General features: G+C 47.5%; 1 protein-coding gene across 1 annotated transcript in view; it reads left to right on the plus strand.

Moving 5' to 3' along the window:
- The first annotated feature begins 206 nt into the window (after positions 1-206).
- The window catches only part of LOC115126430 (zinc finger protein 638-like), a 45,804-nt gene continuing 23,634 nt past the window's right edge, over positions 207-22,376 (plus strand). The window contains 9 exon segments of the mRNA XM_065026003.1: positions 207-299; positions 5,410-7,272; positions 8,684-8,745; positions 9,519-9,557; positions 9,937-10,266; positions 12,034-12,155; positions 18,039-18,283; positions 19,714-19,857; positions 21,705-21,862. Coding sequence (XP_064882075.1) covers positions 5,614-7,272; positions 8,684-8,745; positions 9,519-9,557; positions 9,937-10,266; positions 12,034-12,155; positions 18,039-18,283; positions 19,714-19,857; positions 21,705-21,862 — 2,759 coding nt within the window. The 5' untranslated portion in view covers positions 207-299; positions 5,410-5,613.

Consider the following 22,376-nt stretch of genomic DNA (forward strand, 5'->3'; position numbering starts at 1 on the left):
GTTTGAACTGACCACTAGGCTACCCTGCCGCCCCATTAAAGCTTGTTGGTGAAACCTAGCTAATTTAGCAGGTCATCTTTCAGGAATATAATTACATTTCAGTAAAAATTGAAGACCCAATTTATTACACACATTTTCCAATCAACTACTCTGTTTTCATTGGGTTAGGTCTATGACGTTTTTCGGGTGAGATAGTCGAATGCGCATGCGCAAATTGCCAGTCAAGCGTCCGTGGATTCGCTTGGAGAGAAAGACAAGTACGAGATTTCTCCATAGAAAATAACCGAAAATAACAGAAGGTATGTAACAAAAACCCTATTTCGCAAGACAGAAGAGATGAGTTGTTGTTCATATGTGTGATTTAAAACGGACAATACCGCTGGCTGGAAGTAGAAACTCGGGTTTGTGTCCTCTTGTCGCATGCGGCGCTTAATGCAACAACACGATACAGGAAATACAAAATGGAGGGCTGATGTTTTTCGGAAAGTCGAAGACGTGAAAGGCAGCTGCGATCAATCACGTCTTAGGGTGGCCACATTTAAAATGTCCAAATGCGGGACATTCCGTAGGACAGTGTAGCCTAGATACAGATATATATATTTTGTGTGCAGCACCCCTCCCCCCTCCAAAACACAGCCCCTGCTCATGGTGTAACTCAAGAGAAAGAGGTGAAGCGAGATGTTTCTCCACAGATAGAATGAGACAGATATTTCACCGGATGTAATGTGTAGTTGTATAAATGTGAAGCATCCGCTTGGCGTTTTTTCACTCTTACCAAATATGGTAGTGAGAGGAAGCCCAGTGACCCCGCAGTGGGAGAAGAAGGAACCAGGTGGATTTGGGCCGATATTCTGCACATTTTGGCATCGATTAAACATTTCATCTCAACACAGTTTTCTGTTACGAACAGACTATGTTTTGTAGACGTTTAAAAAAAAAAAAAAAAAAAACTTTTGTCAAAGGTTTTAAATGTTTGAGTGTTTAATTAAGGTGATTTGAGTTATTGCACATCAGAGTAGGCGTTCCCTAACGGGGAATGAGCTGGAATGAGCCAATAGGATCTCTAGCTTGTTCTGCCCACAATGACTAATGTGTTTCCATTGGAAACGTCAGGCAGTGGGATATCAGGCTATGCTATTCAATTTGGATCTCTAATGTTGAAATGTTACTCTTTTTTTTTTTTTTTACTCATTTTAGCATTATGTGATCTTCCAAGACATTTATTCAGCTTTGATCTAACTTTATGGGACTCCCAATCACAACAAGGTTGTGATTCCCAGGATTCGAACCAGGGTCTGTAGTGACTCCTCTAGCACTGAGACGCAGTGCCTTAGACAGCTGCACCTCTCAGGATCCCAGTGATCACCCTTATAACAGCCTAACCAAAAACCAATCTTCTGGTTTTCTGTGAAATCTGTATGATTTTTTAACAATCTTCTGGTTTTTGTGTGCTGATTTTTTGGCTAGCAATGCTAGCTATGATTTTTGTAACATGCTAGCTATTTTACAAAACTTCCTTCTGGATGGGGGACTGGCTGTTTCTGTTAGCACATGATTGTTTGGGACTAGCCACTACATTTCTGTTAGCTAGCTAATAGTTTACAGCCTGTAAAGTGTTACTACATTTCTGTTAGCTAGCTAATAGTTTAAAGTGTGGGACTAGCCACTACATTTCTGTTAGCTAGCTAATAGTTTACAGCCTGTAAAGTGTGGGACTAGCCACTACATTTCTGTTAATAGTTTACAGCTAGCTAATAGTTTACAGCCTGTAAAGTGTGGGACTAGCCACTACATTTCTGTTAGCTAGCTAATGTAAAGTTTACAGCCTGTAAAGTGTGGGACTAGCCACTACATTTCTGTTAGCTAGCTAATAGTTTACAGCCTGTAAAGTGTGGGACTAGCCACTACATTTCTGTTAGCTAGCTAATAGTTTACAGCCTGTAAAGTGTGGGACTAGCCACTACATTTCTGTTAGCTAGCTAATAGTTTACAGCCTGTAAAGTGTGGGACTAGCCACTACATTTCTGTTAGCTAGCTAATAGTTTACAGCCTGTAAAGTGTGGGACTAGCCACTACATTTCTGTTAGCTAGCTAATAGTTTGCATATGTCAGAGTTTTCTAATTATTTGTGAATTTGTATTGATCTCCTCTCTAAGTTGTGAGTTGTAACACGAGCTAATCAGCCATCTGGTTCGGGGGTTAGCTCCTTGCACCTTGTGGTGTGCACATGACCAATGAACGAGCAGATGCTGTTTAGGTCAAATGAGGACACTGCTCAGGCTAGCCTGGTGAACCCCCCCCCAACGTTGAATTGCATTGAATTCAACATCGGGCATAAATGAGCGTTTTATATCAGGAAAGTTACCTCACACGACCTCTACAAGCCATGAATCAGAAAGAAATGTACTTTACCGGTTGTCTGTGCCGAATGCCACAGGATATCCATATTTGCATCAACCTTTTCAAAGTGCTGTTTAGTGGGTTTATATTTCATATCACCCGAAGCACCGTGGCAGTTCCACGTAAAGGCGTGCACGAGAAGCAAGCGTACTAGCTGAGTGTGTCTGTGCCATTGGTCCTTTTTACTAGCCGAGCTGGTGCACGTGGTTCTGCCGCGGTGCTTCGGGTGATTGAAATATGACTAACCAGCACTTTGAAAAGGTTGATACAATTATGGATTTCCTGTATCATCGTCTTGAAAACTTGACATTCCTACCTGCAACAACAAATAAACGTTGATCAACCGCGTGGACAACCGGTTCAGCAAGTTTCAACATTCTGCCGTGTAGAAGTCGCATGAGGAAACTTTCCTGATCCAAATGCTAATTTGTTCCCGACGTAGAGGATTGAAATGAAATTCAACGTGAGGTTTCCCGGGCCAGGCGGTGCATGCTGGCTAAGTATTTACCCGGATACTGCAACCGGGGCGGCAGGGTAGCCTAGTGGTTAGAGTGTTGGACTAGTAACTGAAAGGTTGCAAGTTCAAATCCCCAAGCTGACAAGGTACAAATCTGTCGTTCTGCCCCTGAACAGGCAGTTAACCCACTGTTCCTAGGCCGTAATTGGAAATAAGAATTTGTTCTTAACTGACTTGCCTAGTTAAATAAAGGTCAAATAAAAAAAAATCTGTCAGCCAGTCCAAACACTGTTTTTTCCCCCTAAGAACATTTATCAAATGACACATCTTTTAGCTCCACGTTTGTTTGTTTTTTTGCCTTTTTATATTTAGTGTTTGTCCCCGTCCCCATGGTAACATGGCGTTAGTCACCGTCCCCGTGGTAACATGGCGTTAGTCCCCGTCCCCGTGGTAACATGGCTTTATTCCCTGTGGTAACATGGCTTTATTCCCCGTGGTAACATGGCGTTAGTCCCCGTCCCCGTGGTAACATGGCGTTAGTCACCGTCCCCGTGGTAACATGGCGTTAGTCCCCGTGGTAACATGGCGTTAGTCCCCGTCCCCGTGGTAACATGGCGTTAGTCCCCGTCCCCGTGGTAACATGGCGTTAGTCACCGTCCCCGTGGTAACATGGCGTTAGTCCCCGTGGTAACATGGCTTTATTCCCCGTCCCCGTGGTAACATGGCGTTATTCCCCGTCCCCGTTGTAACATGGCGTTAGTTCCCGTCCCCGTGGTAACCAGTCCCCGCGTTAGACAATCCATTTAGACCAGGTGTTTGTGGTAACATGGCGTTAGTCCCCGTGGTAACATGGCGTTAGTCCCGTGGTAACATTTCCCAGTGGTAACATGGCTATTGGTAACATGGCGTTAGTCCCGTCCCGTGGTAACATGGCGTTAGTCCCCGTCCCCGTGGTAACCTCGCAGACAATCCATTTAGACCAGGTGTTTGAAATGTTTGCTCTTTCCCAGCTATTAAAGGGTGGCTATTTAAGAGACTGCGTTTAAGAGATCTATTTAAGAGATTAAGAGACTGCGTTTAAGAGATCTATTTAAGAGATTAAGAGACTGCGTTTAAGAGATCTATTTAAGAGATCTATCTGCGTTTCGTTGGAAGTTTGACGGAATGTGTTTCCCACCATTTTAATATGTTGCTGTTATAGAAGTTGTTGGTTTCATTGCTTAATGATGATGATGATGATGATGATGATGATGATAAAATGTTTGCTGCTGAAATATTTAGGTTTTCCATCAGGTCTTATAAGGCCTTGTTCCACTCGTGATCCCTGCAACGTTATAGAATAATCTATTGACATTATTGTGTAACTGCTAAAAACATCTTAGGTTGACCTTTTTTTTTTACATTGTAATGCCAGTATTGGACTTGTTTTTGGTTTTGTCAAATGCAGTAGTTTGGGGCACGTGGTCAGCTCTGTTATCAGTTGATCTCTGTGTGTTTAATCACACGTGACAACATCTACAGCCTTCCTATCAGTGTAGAATATCCTGATGCAAAGATACATGAACATGATTCATATATACGAAGCCTGTCACAGTAGTAAACTGCTTAAAATCCAGGCTCGGGTGCGGGTTCTCCTTGCACCTATTTTACCCACTATCTTTCTCTGCGGGGGGTGGTGATGGGTTCCCTTCTCTCAAAACTGGTTTTTATGAAGCAGGTTTTGAAGTTCAGCTTTCATGTCTCAACGCTTTGCACCATGACGTTAACCACTTTGAAAATAAACGCGCTGTTAAGAATATTATCTCGTCAATATTATCGGAAAGTGTATTAGTGTGGGTTAGAGACATGAATTGGTTTAGTTGACTCTCAAGGTGCAGTGTTCTGTTTGGTTATACTTAGACTTTCAGATCGTTGTCTTGGGAAGTTCCGTTACAACGAAACCTGACACCATTTATTGATTTATGCATCCACGTAACCTTTCACATTTTGATTCCGTCTTCATTCGATAATCAATAGCTTCCACTTAACCGTACTAAATCTGATCTTTTACGAAACTAGTAAGCCCCGTTTCATTACTGAATAACCTATTTCCCTTGGCAGTCTATTATCTTGAAAGTATGACTGTAAACCTTTTGTTTAAAAAAAAAAGCTGCTTGCAATCTTGCAAATTTCACTAAAGCAGTGCATGGAGTTTGTAAAATAATGTTGTATGTTTTTCACGATGACTACTTCTCCCCCTCCTGTCTGTTCCCTGTTTGCTTGCTGTTTTTCTTTCCTCCAGTGAAGATGCAGGAACTGTCTTCTTCTGCTCTGACCTAACCAACAGAACCCTGATGATGTTCTAGAAGCTGTTCTAGAACAGTTTGACACACAACTGATGTGAAAAGTGTTTCAGTGTGGAATAGACTTGAAACTGACCAAACCGATCAATTGCAGAAATCCAGTCTGCTTTCCAGTTTGATTTCTACTGTCCATAGACCTGTCCCAGGGCGAGCCAGAGAGAAGACCAACCAGTAACCCTCCTGTGTGTTTCTCCTCTCCAACTCTTTCAGCTTTGCGTTGCTATTGGATCGTTGCGCTGCTCCCCTTTCCAGCCCGCTGAATCCGATTGGAGGGCTGGGAGTTGGGATCCCGCCCCTGCAGCTCCTCTTAGGCCACGCCTACCGCTGCAACCTCCACTTCTGCCACCAACCACCCTACACTCACCTCCTCTCGCCCCCATCAACCTCCTCACAGCAGCAGCTACCGTCAATAACATGTCCCGTCCTCTATATAACCCCTTAGGGGATCAGTACTCTTCACAGGCCCAGAGATCTGCCGCCCAGATGGGGCAGTACGGACTCACACAATCCCAGGCCGGAAGGGACCCTCTGGGGGCCTCCCGCCTTGGTCTGGGGTCTGGTGGTGGTGGTGGTGGTGGTGGTGGTTCCTCCGGCCAGGGAGGCATGATGTCCTCGATGGTGGCCCAGCAGATGGGGTATGACCCGGGGCAGAGATCGACCGGGATGACCCCGGAGATGGAGACCTCCATAGACCACCACATCCGCGGGGCCAGAGAGGAGGTGAGGCTGCTCAGCCAGTTGATGCAGCAGAACAAGAACCAGCAGGTCTCACTGGACACCCAAGACCTTCGCCTAAGTCGTGACCCCATGGACGAGCTCTCGTCTGGGGGAGGGCTGGGCGGTTACACCCCTGGCCGGACCTCCAGTGACCAGAAAAGTTCCATGGACCCCTGGTCTGGCTTCCTGACCCAGTCTGCTTCCTCCAAACTCTTCTCCTCCACCCATCCTCAGTACCAAAGCCAAACCTCTGGGTTTGGAGGTGCGGGAGTGCTGGGGTCCACCTCAAGAGGTTCCGAGGCTCCCATGAGCGCCTCGTCCGCAGCCTCTCGTCCAGCCCGGTACACGTCTGAGTCCGCCAGCAGCATCCTGGCGAGTTTTGGGTTGTCCAACGAAGACCTGGAGCTCCTCAGCCACTACCCAGACGATCAACTGACCCCAGACAACCTGCCCTTCATCCTCAGAGACATCCGCATCCGTAAGGCCAATGGAACTATCGATGTGGACCCTCGGCCCAAGGTAGGCGGTGGACCTGGCCCAGGGTCCGACCACGGTGGTGGAGGACAGAGCAAAGTGATCGATTACGAACATTCTCGTGCTACTAAATACGACAGTTATGATGATGGTGATAATAGCCAACCCGATAATTACAGCTCGCGCAATCCGCTCCCGAAAGAGAAGCCAAAATATGACATGGTCAGAGACTCGCTGAGCGGGTACGCCGGCCATTCCATGACCTCCGACCTTTCCAAGCAGCGTACCCAACAGCAGCACATCCACAGCCCTGCGGTCCAGAGCCCCATCCCCATGACAGACGCAGGCTCTCGCATCGGCCTTCCTCCGCCTTCCAGCCAACCCCAGCAGACCCTCAAAACCCACGGCTCATCCTCTAAAGCGACATCCAAGCCCATGAACATCCCTGTCCGCAGCGGAGACCAAGGACTAAACCGACTCCTGGCGTCCCAGAATCAAGGCAACGCTCGTGGCCACGCTCAGCCCCGGTCCGGCCTGGTGGTTCTTGGTGGTGGAGGTGGAGCTGGGGTCGGAATTCCAGGACTCAGGGTTGGAGGTGTCCCGGTCGGGGTTCCTCCTCCCACGACACCCCCCATTTGGCCTTCCATATTCCCCATCATGAACCCGTCAATCCCACCTCCTGGTCATGTCCCGGTGACTTTTCCTCCGCCCCGGATTGGTCCGATGCCTTCCATGCACCAGCAGATGAACCTACCTCCCCAGATGATGATGATGACGAAGAGGTTACCGACCCCGACCATGATGAGCGATTACTCCGCAGCTTCTCCAAGATTCTTTCCTCATACCTGTTCTCTCTGTAACATAGAATGTGCCCATCTAAAGGTGAGTTTTTTTGCCATTTCTGTCTTGACCTGGATTCTAAATACTGTTTGAGATTGTTATACTTTGTTATACTTTGAGCACTGGTTGAGTTTTCTTTCCTTGGAAGGCCAAAATACTATTTTTATGTTTATGCTTCTACCTGGTATCCCATGTCTGTTTCAGTCCCGGATAATAGACCAGGCGTTTTAGCCCTCCAGAAACGCCTCCAGCTGTTTCAGTTTCTGGGGTTCAATCAAGTACATATAAAGTATTTGAAATCTCAAATAGTATTTGAACCCAGTTCTGAACCTCTCCAGACTGATTGTGTGCCTTTTTAAAAGAAATATATATATTGTTGAACCTCATGTTGTAACTCAAGACTTTTGCTTCTTGTTGAATCCATTTTTGTTTATTCAAACACTTCAGTCTAGCTGTGCGATTGTGTCATGTATTTCACGGTGAGTTGAGACCTTCTAAAAGGGATGAAAATCATTAAATAAAAGAGAAAAGCGTATTTTTTTTAGTATAAAAAAATTATTTTCTCCTCTGAATATGAAGACATCGAATCCTGGATTCAACATTGTTTATTGTCGTTATTGAAAATTGTGTCATGAGATTTTTTTGGAATTTACTTTTTTAAAATTTTTTAAACCTTGAAATATTGTCATTTGTTTGTAAAAAAAAATAAGACATTCCGTTATAAAATGCAGTTTTATTTGTGACTTTCGATGACCGGATTTGTCTTGAGGAGGACGAGTGCTCGAAGACGATACAACCAACGACAAGATGAGAAGCTGCCAGAGAACAACCATCAATCAATCAAATGTATTGATAAAGCCCTTCATTAATCAGCTGATGTCACAGTGCTGTCCAGAAACCAGGAAGTTTAGGCTCCATCTCTAGACATCGACCGTTGTGAATTAATGGACTATTTAATCTTAATGTTTTTTTTACTCAAACCCTGATATCATTGTTTTATACCCTTGTGTTTAAACCAGTGACACAACACACTACTTACTGCCTTCTAATTTTCTTTAAATGTACAATTGATTTAGTCACTTTGGGAAGTACAGTGTTTTTTTGGGAAGAAGATGGCTGCTGAGAGACTGCTGAGAGGATCCGTTCCAGAGAAGAACCCCGGAAGATTCCAGATGCTGCCATTTTTTTTTCCCTCCAGCATCAGGCTTTTGTCGTTAATCTTTTTCTTGGTAGAACAGAGAGCCTATTTTTACGATGTTATTTTTCCCCCAACATTGTATAAATCAACTCCTGCTATGAAAGCAGAAAGAAATTGGACTCTGTTGAAAAATTGTATTGAAAGTGCTTGATTTAGAGGAGTTTGGGGGTTATTGGTGATGTTGAGAGGTGAGGAGGAGGAGGATGATGATGAAGACCCAGACTGATTGTCTCTGTTTGCTGGTTTGATCAACAGAACTGGATTGAGCATCAAAACACAGGTCTCCACGTTGAGAATTGCCATCTACTCAGGAAATCGTGAGTCTTCTTCTCTCTCTTTTATATTTCACTTCTCCCTTTCTCTCTTTTCTCAGACCCCCCCCCCCCCAATCCCTTGTATCCTCCCCCGTCATCTCCTCCTCAAAAAACCCACTGGAGGGCCTCCCGGGTGGCGCAGTGGTTAAGGGTGCTGTACTGCAGCGCCAGCTGTGCCACCAGAGACTCTGGGTTCGCGCCCAGGCTCTGTCGTGACCGGCCGCGACCGGGAGGTCCGTGGGGCGACGCACAATTGGCCTAGCGTCGTCTGGGTTAGGGAGGGTTTGGCCGGTAGGGAAATCCTTGTCTCATCGCGCACCAGCGACTCCTGTGGTGGGCCGGGCCGGGCGCAGTGCTAACCAAGGTTGCCAGGTGCACAGTGTTTCCTCCGACACATTGGTGCGGCTGGCTTCCGGGTTGGATGGCGCTGTGTTAAGAAGCAGTGCTGCTTGGTTGGGTTGTGTATCGGAGGACGCATGACTTTCAACCTTCGTCTCTCCTGAGCCCGTATGGGAGTTGTAGCGATGAGACAAGATAGTAGCTACTAAACAATTGGACACCACGAAAAAGGGGTAAAATTAAAAATGTAAAATAATACCACTGGAGGAAAAAGTCTTGAGTGGGGAGGGCGTTGATATCTTTTCCAATACAGTTGAGAATAATGAGCGGAGATTTGGATGAGAGGAAAATCGCGGAAATAGGAATTGAAATCTATGTCCACTGATGACCTCACGTTGTAGCTTGTGCCAGTCACCTGATCCATTTCCTCCTTCCAGGTATCCCGACTGGAACGTGGAAACTGTCGCTGTATCACGGTGAGTCTCCAACCTGTACTGTGCTCTATAATAGAAGGTCATTAAATGTCCCTTCGATTTAGGTCACTGCTGACTGAATGCTTTAGCAAGTTGAGTCTTAAAGTATATAAGTCTGGAAGTATATAAACACTCCTCTTTTCATCCTTTACGTTACCAACCAGAATAACTTCATCAGCCTGACCACCTCTTCCTTCTCTCACCCTCCTCTCCCCTTTCCTCTCTCTCCTTTCCTCCCCCTCTCTCTCCTTTCCTCTCTCTCCTTTCCTCCCCCTCTCTCTCCTTTCCTCTCCTCCTTTCCTCCCCCTCTCTCTCCTTTCCTCTCCCTCTTTCTCCCTTCCCTCCCTCTCTCTTCCTCCCCCTCTTTCTCCCCTGCTCCTAGTAGAAATGAAAGCATCCAGTTGTCCTCCAAGCGCCGTCGGACAACACGCTCCGCCTCCCGTTCTTCATCCTGGTCTCGCTCTCCTTCTCCTCTTCGCGCCTTCTCCTACCACACCCCTTCCTCCTCTACTCGCCGACCTCGATCCAGGGAACGATCCAGGGAACGATCCCGCGAACGTCGACACAACACCACCACCCGGCGTTCCCGGTCTCCGGGTTCACTTCGGGGCAGGGAGAGAGAACGTGACCCTCCGGCCTCGGGATCGTCTTCCCACCTTTTAAATGGGATCAGGAACGTCGACCTCAGACAGCCTCTTCATCCCGGAACATGGTAAGATTACAGACTTTTTAAATTAGTTAACATGTATGAATATTCCTATTTTTGAATGAGTCAATATGTATGAATATTCCTCTCTTAACTTCTCTGGGACGGTAGCGTCCCACTTAGCCAACATCCTGTGAAATTGCATGGCTCCAAATTCAAAACAACAGAAATACCTTAATTAAAATTCCTCAATTAAAATTCCTCAAATATACAAGTATTTTTCACCATTTTAAAGATACTCTTGTTGTAAATCCAGCCACACTGTCCGATTTCAAAAAGGCTTTACTGCGAAAGCAAACCAAAAAATTATGTTAGGTCACCACCTAGACACAGAAAAACACAACCATTTTTCCAGCCAAAGAGAGGAGTCACAAAAAGCTGAAATAGAGATAAAATGAATCACTAACCTTTGATCTTCATCAGATGACACTCATAGGATTTCATGTTACACAACACATGTATATTTTGTTCGATAAAGTTCATATTTATATCCAAAAATGTCAGTTTACATTGGCGCGTTATGTTTAGTAGTTCCAAAACATCCAGTGATTTTGCAGAGAGCCACATCAATTCACAGAATAACTCATAATAAACATTGATAAAAGATACAACTCTTATGCATGGAATTATAGATACACTTCTTCCTAATGCAACCGCTATGTCAGATTTGTCTTTAAACTACGGAAAAAGCACACCATGCTATAATCTGAGTACAGCGCTCAGACACAAAAACAAGCCATACAGATACCCGCCGTGTTGTGTAGTCAACAGAAGTCAGAAATAACATTATAAATATTCACTTACCTTTGATGATCTTCATCAGAATGCACTCCCAGGAATCCCAGTTCCACAATAAATGTTTGTTTTTGTTCGATAATGTCCATCATTTATGTCCAAATGCCTCCTTTTTGTTTGCGTTTAGTACACAATCCAAACTCACGATGCGCGGGCAAGTCCAGGCGAAAGTTCAGACAAAGTTACAGTTCGTAGAAACAAATACCTTAGAGTTTAGCCCGGTAATCCAAATTCATGAAGCTCGATCACTAGGAGCAGACGAAAAGTCAAAAGTTCCTGTTTACAGTCCGTAGAAACATGTCAAACGATGTATAGAATGCATCTTTAGGATGTTTTTAACATAAATCTTCAATAATGTTCCAACCGGAGAATTCCTTTGTCTTTTAGAAATGCAGTGAAATGCAGGTCCTTCTCACATGAACGTGCGTGACCAGCTCATGCCACTCTGGCAGACCTCTGACTCAGTCCCCCTTTCATTCGCCCACTTCACAGTAGAAGCCTGAAACAAGGTTTGAAAGACTGTTCTAGTGGATGGACGTGCGTGACCAGCTCATGCCACTCTGGCAGACCTCTGACTCAGTCCCCCTTTCATTCGCCCACTTCACAGTAGAAGCCTGAAACAAGGTTTGAAAGACTGTTCTAGTGGATGGAAGTGCATTATGACCTGATAGAAACTGTATTTTCGATAGGCAATGAGTTGGAAAAACTACAAACCTCAGATGTCCCACTTCCTGGTTGGATTTTTTTCTCAGGTTTTCTCCTGCCATATGAGTTCTGTTATACTCACAGACATCATTCAAACAGTTTTAGAAACTTCAGAGTGTTTTTCCCCCCAAATCTACTAATTATATGCATATTCTGGCTTTTATGGCTGAGGTAGTTTACTCTGGGAACCTTATTCATCCAAGCTACTCAATAATGCCCCCCAGTCCCAAAGAAGTTAAATGAGTTAATATGTATGAATATTCCTTCATCCAGGTCGCGCTCTAGGAGCTATGAGCGGGAGAGAGCGAGGGAACGTCGGGAGACGACGAGGAGGAGCAGCCTGCCGAAGTCTAACAGTGCTGAGAGACTGGCCAAGAAACTACTGGAGTCATCTGGTGAGACACACACATACACACACTGGAGTCATCTGGTGAGACACACACATACACACACACTGGAGTCATCTGGTGAGACACACACACACACACACACACTGGAGTCATCTGGTGAGACACACACACACACACACTGGAGTCATCTGGTGAGACACACACACACACACACTGGAGTCATCTGGTGAGACACACACACACACACACACTGGAGTCATCTGGTGAGACACACACACACACACACTGGAGTCATCTGGTGAGACACACACACACACACACTGGAGTCATCTGGTGAGACACACACACACACACACACTGGAGTCATCTGGTGAGACACACACACACACACACTGGAGTCATCTGGTGAGGCACACACACACACACTGGAGTCATCTGGTGAGGCACACACACACACACACACACACACACTGGAGTCATCTGGTGAGGCACACACACACACACACACACACACACTGGAGTCATCTGGTGAGACACATACACACACACACACACACTGGAGTCATCTGGTGAGACACACACACACACACTGGAGTCATCTGGTGAGACACACACACACACACTGGAGTCATCTGGTGAGACACACACACACACACACACACACACTGGAGTCATCTGGTGAGACACATACACACACACTGGAGTCATCTGGTGAGACACACACACACACACACACACACACTGGAGTCATCTGGTGAGACACATACACACACACACACACACTGGAGTCATCTGGTGAGACACACACACACACTGGAGTCATTTTTCAAGTAAAATAACAAATAATTACAGAGCAGTAAATAACAACAGCAGTAAATAACAACAGCGAGGCTATATACAGGGTATTACGGTACAGAGTCAATGTGGAGGCTATATACAGGGTATTACGGTACAGAGTCCATGTGGAGGCTATATACAGGGTATTACGGTACAGAGTCAATGTGGAGGTTATATACAGGGTATTACGGTACAGAGTCAATGTGGAGGCTATATACAGGGTGTTACGGTACAGAGTCAATGTGGAGGCTATATACAGGGTATTACGGTACAGAGTCAATGTGGAGGCTATATACAGGGTATTACGGTACAGAGTCAATGTGGAGGTTATATACAGGGTATTACGGTACAGAGTCAATGTGGAGGCTATATACAGGTTATTACGGTACAGAGTCAATGTGGAGGCTATATACAGGGGGTATGGTACAGAGTCAATGTGGAGGCTATATACAGGGTATTACGGTACAGAGTCAATGTGGAGGCTATATACAGGGTATTACGGTACAGAGTCAATGTGGAGGCTATATACAGGGTATTACGGTACAGAGTCAATGTGGAGGCTATATACAGGTTATTACGGTACAGAGTCAATGTGGAGGCTATATACAGGGGGTATTACGGTACAGAGTCAATGTGGAGGCTATATACAGGGTATTACGGTACAGAGTCAATGTGGAGGCTATATACAGGGTATTACGGTACAGAGTCAATGTGGAGGCTATATACAGGGGGTACCGGTACAGAGTCAATGTGGAGGCTATATACAGGGGGTACCGGTACAGAGTTAATGTGGAGGCTATATACAGGGGGTACCAGTACAGAGTCAATGTGCTGGGGCATCGGTTAGTCGAGGTAATACAGTATTGACAGTACTGTCATTGCCAACAAATGGTATATAACAAAGTATTGAGAAACTTTTGTTATTGACCAAATACTTATTTTCCACCATAATTTGCAAATAAATTCATTAATAATCCTACAATGTGATTTTCTGGATTTGTTTTTCTCATCTTGTCCGTCATAGTTGAAGTGTACGATGAAAATTACCTCTCTCATACAGAGATAATAACAGGGTAAATAGTCTGGGTAGCCATTTTGACTAGATGTTCATTTGTCTTGTGTCTTGGTGATAGAAGCTGTTTAGAAGCTAGACGTGGTGCTCCGGTACCGCTTGCCGTGCGGTAGCAGAGAGAACAGTCTATGACTGGGTCACCCTAACGGTGGTTAGTTAGGGTAATATAAAGTTAGGGTAATATTAGGCCAAACCATTCTGACGCTACAGATATTTTTTGCGAGTATTTTCGGGATGTTCTCCTGGACTGGACAAACAGCTCTGTAGTTCAGGTGCAGAAGGCCGACATGAAGGCTGCAAAAAATAATGGCTCATGTCTAAACAGACACCATGTCTCCCCTTCCAGCTGGCCTCTCTCTCTAACCCATGTATCCCCTTCCAGCTGGCCTCTCTCTAACCCATGTCTCCCCTTCCAGCTGGCCTCTCTCTCTAACCCATGTCTCCCCTTCCAGCTGGCCTCTCTCTCTAACCCATGTCTCCCCCTCCAGCTGGTCTCTCTCTCTAACCCATGTCTCCCCCTCCCCTTCCAGCTGGCCTCTCTCTGTTAACCCATGTCTCCCCCTCCCCTTCCAGCTGGCCTCTCTCTAACCCATGTCTCCCCTTCCAGCTGGCCTCTCTCTGTTACCCATGTCTCCCCCTTCCCTTCCAGCTGGCCTCTCTATAACCCATGTCTCCCCCTCCCCTTCCAGCTGGCCTCTCTCTAACCCATGTCTCCCCCTCCCCTTCCAGCTGGCCTCTCTCTGTTAACCCATGTCTCCCCCTCCCCTTCCAGCTGGTCTCTCTCTCTAACCCATGTCTCCCCTTCCAGCTGGTCTCTCTCTGTTACCCATGTCTCCCCCTCCCCTTCCAGCTGGTCTCTCTCTCTAACCCATGTCTCCCCTTCCAGCTGGCCTCTCTCTGTTAACCCATGTCTCCCCCTCCCCTTCCAGCTGGCCTCTCTGTAACCCATGTCTCCCCCTCCCCTTCCAGCTGGCCTCTCTCTAACCCATGTCTCCCCTTCCAGCTGGTCTCTCTCTCTAACCCATGTCTCCGTCTCCCCTTCCAGCTGGTCTCTCTCTCTAACCCATGTCTCCCCCTCCCCTTCCAGCTGGTCTCTCTCTCTAACCCATGTCTCCCCCTCCCCTTCCAGCTGGCCTCTCTCTAACCCATGTCTCCCCCTCCCCTTCCAGCTGGCCTCTCTCTAACCCATGTCTCCCCCTTCCAGCTGGCCTCTCTCTAACCCATGTCTCCCCCTTCCAGCTGGCCTCTCTCTAACCCATGTCTCCCCTTCCAGCTGGTCTCTCTCTAACCCATGTCTCCCCTTCCCCTTCCAGCTGGCCTCTCTCTAACCCATGTCTCCCCCTCCTTCCAGCTGGCCTCTCTCTAACCCATGTCTCCCCCTCCCCTTCCAGCTGGCCTCTCTCTAACCCATGTCTCCCCTTCCAGCTGGTCTCTCTCTAACCCATGTCTCCCCTTCCAGCTGGCCTCTCTCTAACCCATGTCTCCCCTTCCAGCTGGCCTCTCTCTAACCCATGTCTCCCCTTCCAGCTGGTCTCTCTCTTCCAACCCATGTCTCCCCTTCCAGCTGGCCTCTCTCTAACCCATGTCTCCCCTTCCAGCTGGTCTCTCTAACCCATGTCTCCCCTTCCAGCTGGCCTCTCTCTAACCCATGTCTCCCCTTCCAGCTGGCCTCTCTCTAACCCATGTCTCCCCTTCCAGCTGGCCTCTCTCTAACCCATGTCTCCCCTTCCAGCTGGCCTCTCTCTAACCCATGTCTCCCCTTCCAGCTGGCCTCTCTCTAACCCATGTCTCCCCTTCCAGCTGGTCTCTCTCTAACCCATGTCTCCCCTTCCAGCTGGCCTCTCTCTAACCCATGTCTCCCCCTCCCCTTCCAGCTGGTCTCTCTCTCTAACCCATGTCTCCCCTTCCAGCTGGCCTCTCTCTGTTAACCCATGTCTCCCCCTCCCCTTCCAGCTGGCCTCTCTCTAAACCATGTCTCCCCCTCCCCTTCCAGCTGGCCTCTCTCTAACCCATGTCTCCCCTTCCAGCTGGCCTCTCTCTCTAACCCATGTCTCCCCCTCCCCTTCCAGCTGGCCTCTCTCTATAACCCATGTCTCCCCCTCCCCTTCCAGCTGGCCTCTCTCTAACCCATGTCTCCTCTTCCAGCTGGCCTCTCTCTGTTACCCATGTCTCCCCTTCCAACTGACCTCTCTGTTACCCATGTCTCCCCTTCCAGCTGGCCTCTCTATAACCCATGTCTCCCCTTCCAGCTGGCCTCTCTCTATAACCCATGTCTCCCCTTCCAGCTGGCCTCTCTATAACCCATGTCTCCCCTTCCAGCTGGCCTCTCTATAACCCATGTCTCCCCTTCCAGCTGGCCTCTGTCTATAACCCATGTCTCCCCTTCCAGCTGGCCTCTCTCTATAACCCATGTCTCCCCTTCCAGCTGGCCTCTCTATAACCCATGTCTCCCCTTCCAGCTGGCCTCTCTATAACCCATGTCTCCTTCCAGCTGGCCTCTCTATAACCCATGTCTCCCCTTCCAGCTGGCCTCTCCCATGTCTCTTCCAGCTGGCCTCTCTACCCATGTCTCCCCAGCTTCCAACTGGCCTCTCTCTCTAACCCATGTCTCCCCTTCCAGCTGGCCTCTCTCTAACCCATGTCTCCCCTTCCAGCTGGCCTCTCTCTAACCCATGTATCCCCTTCCAACTGACCTCTCTGTTACCCATGTCTCCCCTTCCAGCTGGTCTCTCTATAACCCATGTCTCCCCTTCCAGCTGGCCTCTCTATAACCCATGTCTCCCCTTCCAGCTGGCCTCTCTATAACCCATGTCTCCCCTTCCAGCTGGCCTCTCTATAACCCATGTCTCCCCTTCCAGCTGGCCTCTCTTAACCCATGTCTCCCCTTCCAGCTGGCCTCTCTATAACCCATGTCTCCCCTTCCAGCTGGCCTCTCTATAACCCATGTCTCCCCTTCCAGCTGGCCTCTCTCTAACCCATGTCTCCACTTCCAGCTGGCCTCTCTCTAACCCATGTCTCCCCTTCCAGCTGGCCTCTCTCTATAACCCATGTCTCCCCTTCCAGCTGGCCTCTCTATAACCCATGTCTCCCCTTCCAGCTGGCCTCTCTATAACCCATGTCTCCCCTTCCAGCTGGCCTCTCTCTAACCCATGTCTCCCCTTCCAGCTGGCCTCTCTCTAACCCATGTCTCCCCTTCCAGCTGGCCTCTCTGTTACCCATGTCTCCCCTTCCAGCTGGTCTCTCTATAACCCATGTCTCCCCTTCCAGCTGGCCTCTCTATAACCCATGTCTCCCCTTCCAGCTGGCCTCTCTATAACCCATGTCTCCCCTTCCAGCTGGCCTCTCTATAACCCATGTCTCCCCTTCCAGCTGGCCTCTCTATAACCCATGTCTCCCCTTCCAGCTGGCCTCTCTTAACCCATGTCTCCCCTTCCAGCTGGCCTCTCTATAACCCATGTCTCCCCTTCCAGCTGGCCTCTCTATAACCCATGTCTCCCCTTCCAGCTGGCCTCTCTATAACCCATGTCTCCCCTTCCAGCTGGCCCCTCTGTAACCCATGTCTCCCCTTCCAGCTGGCCTCTCTCTTAACCCATGTCTCCCCTTCCAGCTGGTCTCTCTCTTAACCCATGTCTCCCCTTCCAGCTGGCCCCTCTGTAACCCATGTCTCCCCTTCCAGCTGGCCTCTCTATAACCCATGTCTCCCCTTCCAGCTGGTCTCTCTCTTAACCCATGTCTCCCCTTCCAGCTGGCCTCTCTATAACCCATGTCTCCCCTTCCAGCTGGCCCCTCTGTAACCCATGTCTCCCCTTCCAGCTGGCCTCTCTATAACCCATGTCTCCCCTTCCAGCTGGTCTCTCTCTTAACCCATGTCTCCCCTTCCAGCTGGCCTCTCTATAACCCATGTCTCCCCTTCCAGCTGGCCCCTCTGTAACCCATGTCTCCCCTTCCAGCTGGCCTCTCTATAACCCATGTCTCCCCTTCCAGCTGGTCTCTCTCTTAACCCATGTCTCCCCTTCCAGCTGGCCTCTCCCTGACGGAGAACACCAGTCTAGAAGTTATGATGCAGTCCCTCGCCCCCGCGCTCCTGGCAGAGCTCGCCAAGAAGAAGGGAGCCGCCGCCTCCTCCTCTTCCTCCTCGAAGGGAGGTGCCTCTCGGAAAACTGAAACGGGAATGTCCAAGTCGGGAAGCAAGCTCGGATCGGGAAGGTCATCAACCAGGAAATCGTCCTCTCCCTCCAAGTCATCCAGCTCCACTTCTACCAAGGTGTGTATTTTGTCTTCCAGATGTTTAAATGAAACTGTTAAAACCTCTCGAAGCTAGGGGGCACTATTTTTATGTTTGAAAAAATAACGTTCCCAAAGTAAACGGCCTATTTCTCAGGACCAGATGCTAGAATATGCATATAATTGACAGATTAGGATAGAAAACACTCTAAAGTTTCCAAAACTGTCAAAATATTGTCTGTGGGTATAACAGAACTGATATTTGCTGCGAAACCCTGAGGAAAATCCAATCAGGAAGTGACTCTTATTTTGAAACCCTTCTGTTCCTATGCATGCCTATCCTCCATTTAAAGGGATATCAACCATATTCCTTTTTCTATGGCTTCCCTAAGGTGTCAACAGTTTTTAGACATAGTTTCAGGCTTTTATTTTGAAAAATGAGTGTGAAAGATCATTGCGTAAGTGGATAGGTGGGGGCTCTCAGAGTGAGTTTTTGCGCTACAGAGTAAAGCGGCCATTGTTCCTCCCGCTGTTATTGAAAAACCTACACACTCGGTTGATTACAACAGACTTTGGATAGGTATTGTTTTTCCCTCTCCTACTGGGAAAGACATTTACGGTTGATATATTATCGAATATATATTTTTTACAACAACCTGAGGATTGATTATAAAAAACGTTTGACATGTTTCTGTGGACATTATGGGAACTATTTGGAATTTCCGTCTGCATTGTCGTGACAACTCTTTCCTGTGCATTTCTGAACATAACGCGACAAACAAACGGAGGTATTTTGGATATAAAAATAATCTTTATGGAACAAAAGGAACATTTGTTGTGTAACTGGGAGTCTTGTGAGTGAAAACATCCAAAGATCATCAAAGGTAAACGGTTAATTTGATTGCTTTTCTGATTTTCGTGACCAAGCTTCCTGATGCTAAGTGTACATAATGCTATGCTAGGCTAGGCTATAGATAAATTTACACAAACGCTTGGATTGCTTTCGCTCTAAAGCATCATTTCAAAATCTGAGACGACAGGTGGATTAACAAAAGGCTGTGTTTTGCAATGGGGCGGCAGGGTAGCCTAGTGGTTAGAGCGTTGGACTAGTAACCGGAAGGTTGCAAGTTCAAACCCCCGAGCTGACAAGGTACAAATCTGTCGTTCTGCCCCTTATCGGTGACTCCCCTCCTCTCTCTCAGAACAGGCAGTTAACCCACTGTTCCTAGGCCGTCATTGAAAATAAGAATTTGTTCTTAACTGACTTAACTGGTTAAATAAAGGTAAAATAAAAAAAAGAAGAAGCAAGGCAAGCAGGGAGAAATTGATGTATCTATGGCAACATCGCAAGTCTGTGTGAATGTTTCTTCTCATTAATCGTTAGTAGTGAGGAGTGGCTGCTTCTCTGACCTTCTTCTGTTCTTACCCCCAAACTAACAGTACCTCTCTCTCTCTCCTCCTGTCCTCTAGACTAAGAAGAAACGAGGCCCAGGGACCTCAGCTCTGTTAAAACTGATGAATATCCCTCAGCACACAGCTCATGATGAGGTGATGAAGGCTGTAGAACCCTTCGGAAAGATCAACAACATCATCCTGCTCAAGTCCATACAGCAGGTACATTAGATGTAGAGTACCCCATTCACCTGTTATTACCCCTTATAGTCTCTATTTCAATGTAGAGTACCCCTTATAGTCTCTATTTCAATGTAGAGGACCCCTTATTGTCTCTTTTCAATTGTCTCTATTTCAATGTAGAGGACCCCATCCACCTGTTATTACCCTTATTGTCTCTATTTCAATGATGTACCTCTTATTGTCTTGTTTCAATGTGACCCCCCCTTATAGTCTCTATTTCCTTGTTGGTACACTTTATAGTCTCTATTTCAATGTAGAGGACCCCTTATAGTCTCTATTTCAATGTTGGTACCCCTTCCCCCATTGTCTCTATTTCAATGTAGAGTACCTCTTATTGTCTCTATTTCAATGTAGAGTACCCCTTTATTGTCTCTATTTCAATGTACCCCCCCATTCCACCTGTTAGTACCTCTTATTGTCTCTTTATCATGATGTCCCAGTCTTGTTGGTGACCCCCCCCAGTCCTTCCCCTTGTTGGTGACCCCCCCCCAGTCCTACCCTTGTTGGTGACCCCCCCCAGTCCTTCCCCTTGTTGGATGACCCCCCCCCCCCAGTCTTTCCCCTTGTGGATGACCCCCCCAGTCCTTCCCCTTGTTGGTGACCCCCCCAGTCTTTCCCCTTGTTGGTGACCCCCCAGTCCTTCCCCTTGTTGGTGACCCCCTAGTCCTTCCCTTGTTGGTGACCCCCCCCAGTCCTTCCCCTTGTGGATGACCCCCCAGTCCTTCCCCTTGTTGGTGACCCCCCCAGTCCTTCCCCTTGTTGGTGACCCCCCCAGTCCTTCCCCTTCTTGGTGACCCCCTAGTCCTTCCCCTTGTTGGTGACCCCCAGTCCTTCCCCTTGTTGATGACCCCCCCAGTCCTTCCCCTTGTTGGTGACCCCCCCAGTCCTTCCCTTGTTGGTGACCCCCAGTCCTTCCCCTTGTTGGTGACCCCCCAGTCCTTCCCCTTCTTGGTGACCCCCAGTCCTTCCCCTTGTTGGTGACCCCCCAGTCCTTCCCCTTGTTGATGACCCCCTAGTCCTTCCCCTTCTTGGTGACCCCCCAGTCCTTCCCCTTGTTGGTGACCTCCCCCCCAGTCCCCACAAGGAGGTTATTAAAACTGGACACTGTTACATAGACACAACTAATCAACCACAAATACATCTCTCTCTTTCCCTCTCTGGCCCGGTCCCTCCCTCTCTCCATCCTCTCTCTTCCCCTCTCTGGCCCGGTCCCTCCCTCTCTCCATCCTCTCTCTTTCCCTCTCTGGCCCGGTCCCTCCCTCTCTCCATCCTCTCTCTTTCCCTCTCTGGCCCGGTCCCTCCCTCTCTCCATCCTCTCTCTTTCCCTCTCTGGCCCGGTCCCTCCCTCTCTCCATCCTCTCTCTTCCCCTCTCTGGCCCGGTCCCTCCCTCTCTCCATCCTCTCTCTTTCCCTCTCTGGCCCGGTCCCTCCCTCTCTCTTTCCCTCTCTGGCCCGGTCCCTCCCTCTCTCCATCCTCTCTCTTTCCCTCTCTGGCCCGGTCCCTCCCTCTCTCCATCATCTCTCTTTCCCTCTCTGGCCCGGTCCCTCCCTCTCTCTTTCCCTCTCTGGCCCGGTCCCTCCCTCTCTCCATCCTCTCTCTTTCCCTCTCTGGCCCGGTCCCTCCCTTCCTCGCTCCATATTCGTTTCTGTTTATTTTTAAAAATTGTCTCTCTCCCCTCCCCCTCTCTCCACTCCCCCCCCTCTCCCCCTCTCTCCACTCCCCCTCTCGCTCTCTCCATCCATCTCATCCCCCTCCCTCTCTCCATCTCCCCTCTCTCATCCCCCTCTCCCTCTCTCCATCCATCTCTCTCTCCACCCCCCCGTAGGCATCAGTAATGTTTGAAAAAGAGGAGGATGCCAGACTGCTGGCTAACTGTAAGACACTGACCATCAGAGGCCAGGTCGTTATCATACGAATGGAGGAAGAGACTCTGCTGGAGGACTCAAAGGAACTGGACCGGGACAAGAAGTCTTCTTCTGAAAAGTAACAGAATTAGTTAACTCTATATATTCACTATGACATCATTAGTTAACTCTATATATTCACTATGACATCATTCACTCTATATATTCACTATGACATCATTAGTTAACTCTATATATTCACTATGACATCATTAGTTAACTCTATATATTCACTATGACATCATTAGTTAACTCTATATATTCACTATGACATCATTAACTCTATATATTCACTATGACATCATTCACTCTATATATTCACTATGACATCATTAGTTAACTCTACATTCACTATGACATCATTAGTTAACTCTATATATTCACTATGACATCAACTCTATATATTCAGTATATAATTAATCAACTCTATATATTCAGTGTGAGATCATTAACTCTATATGTTCAGTGTGACATCATTAACTCTATATATTCAGTGTGACATCATTAACTCTATATATTCACTATGAGATCATTAACTCTATATATTCACTATGACATCATTAACTCTATATGTTCAGTGTGACATCATTAAC

The sequence above is a fragment of the Oncorhynchus nerka genome, linkage group LG12 (assembly GCF_034236695.1).
Source record: "Oncorhynchus nerka isolate Pitt River linkage group LG12, Oner_Uvic_2.0, whole genome shotgun sequence".
NCBI lineage: Eukaryota > Metazoa > Chordata > Actinopteri > Salmoniformes > Salmonidae > Oncorhynchus > Oncorhynchus nerka.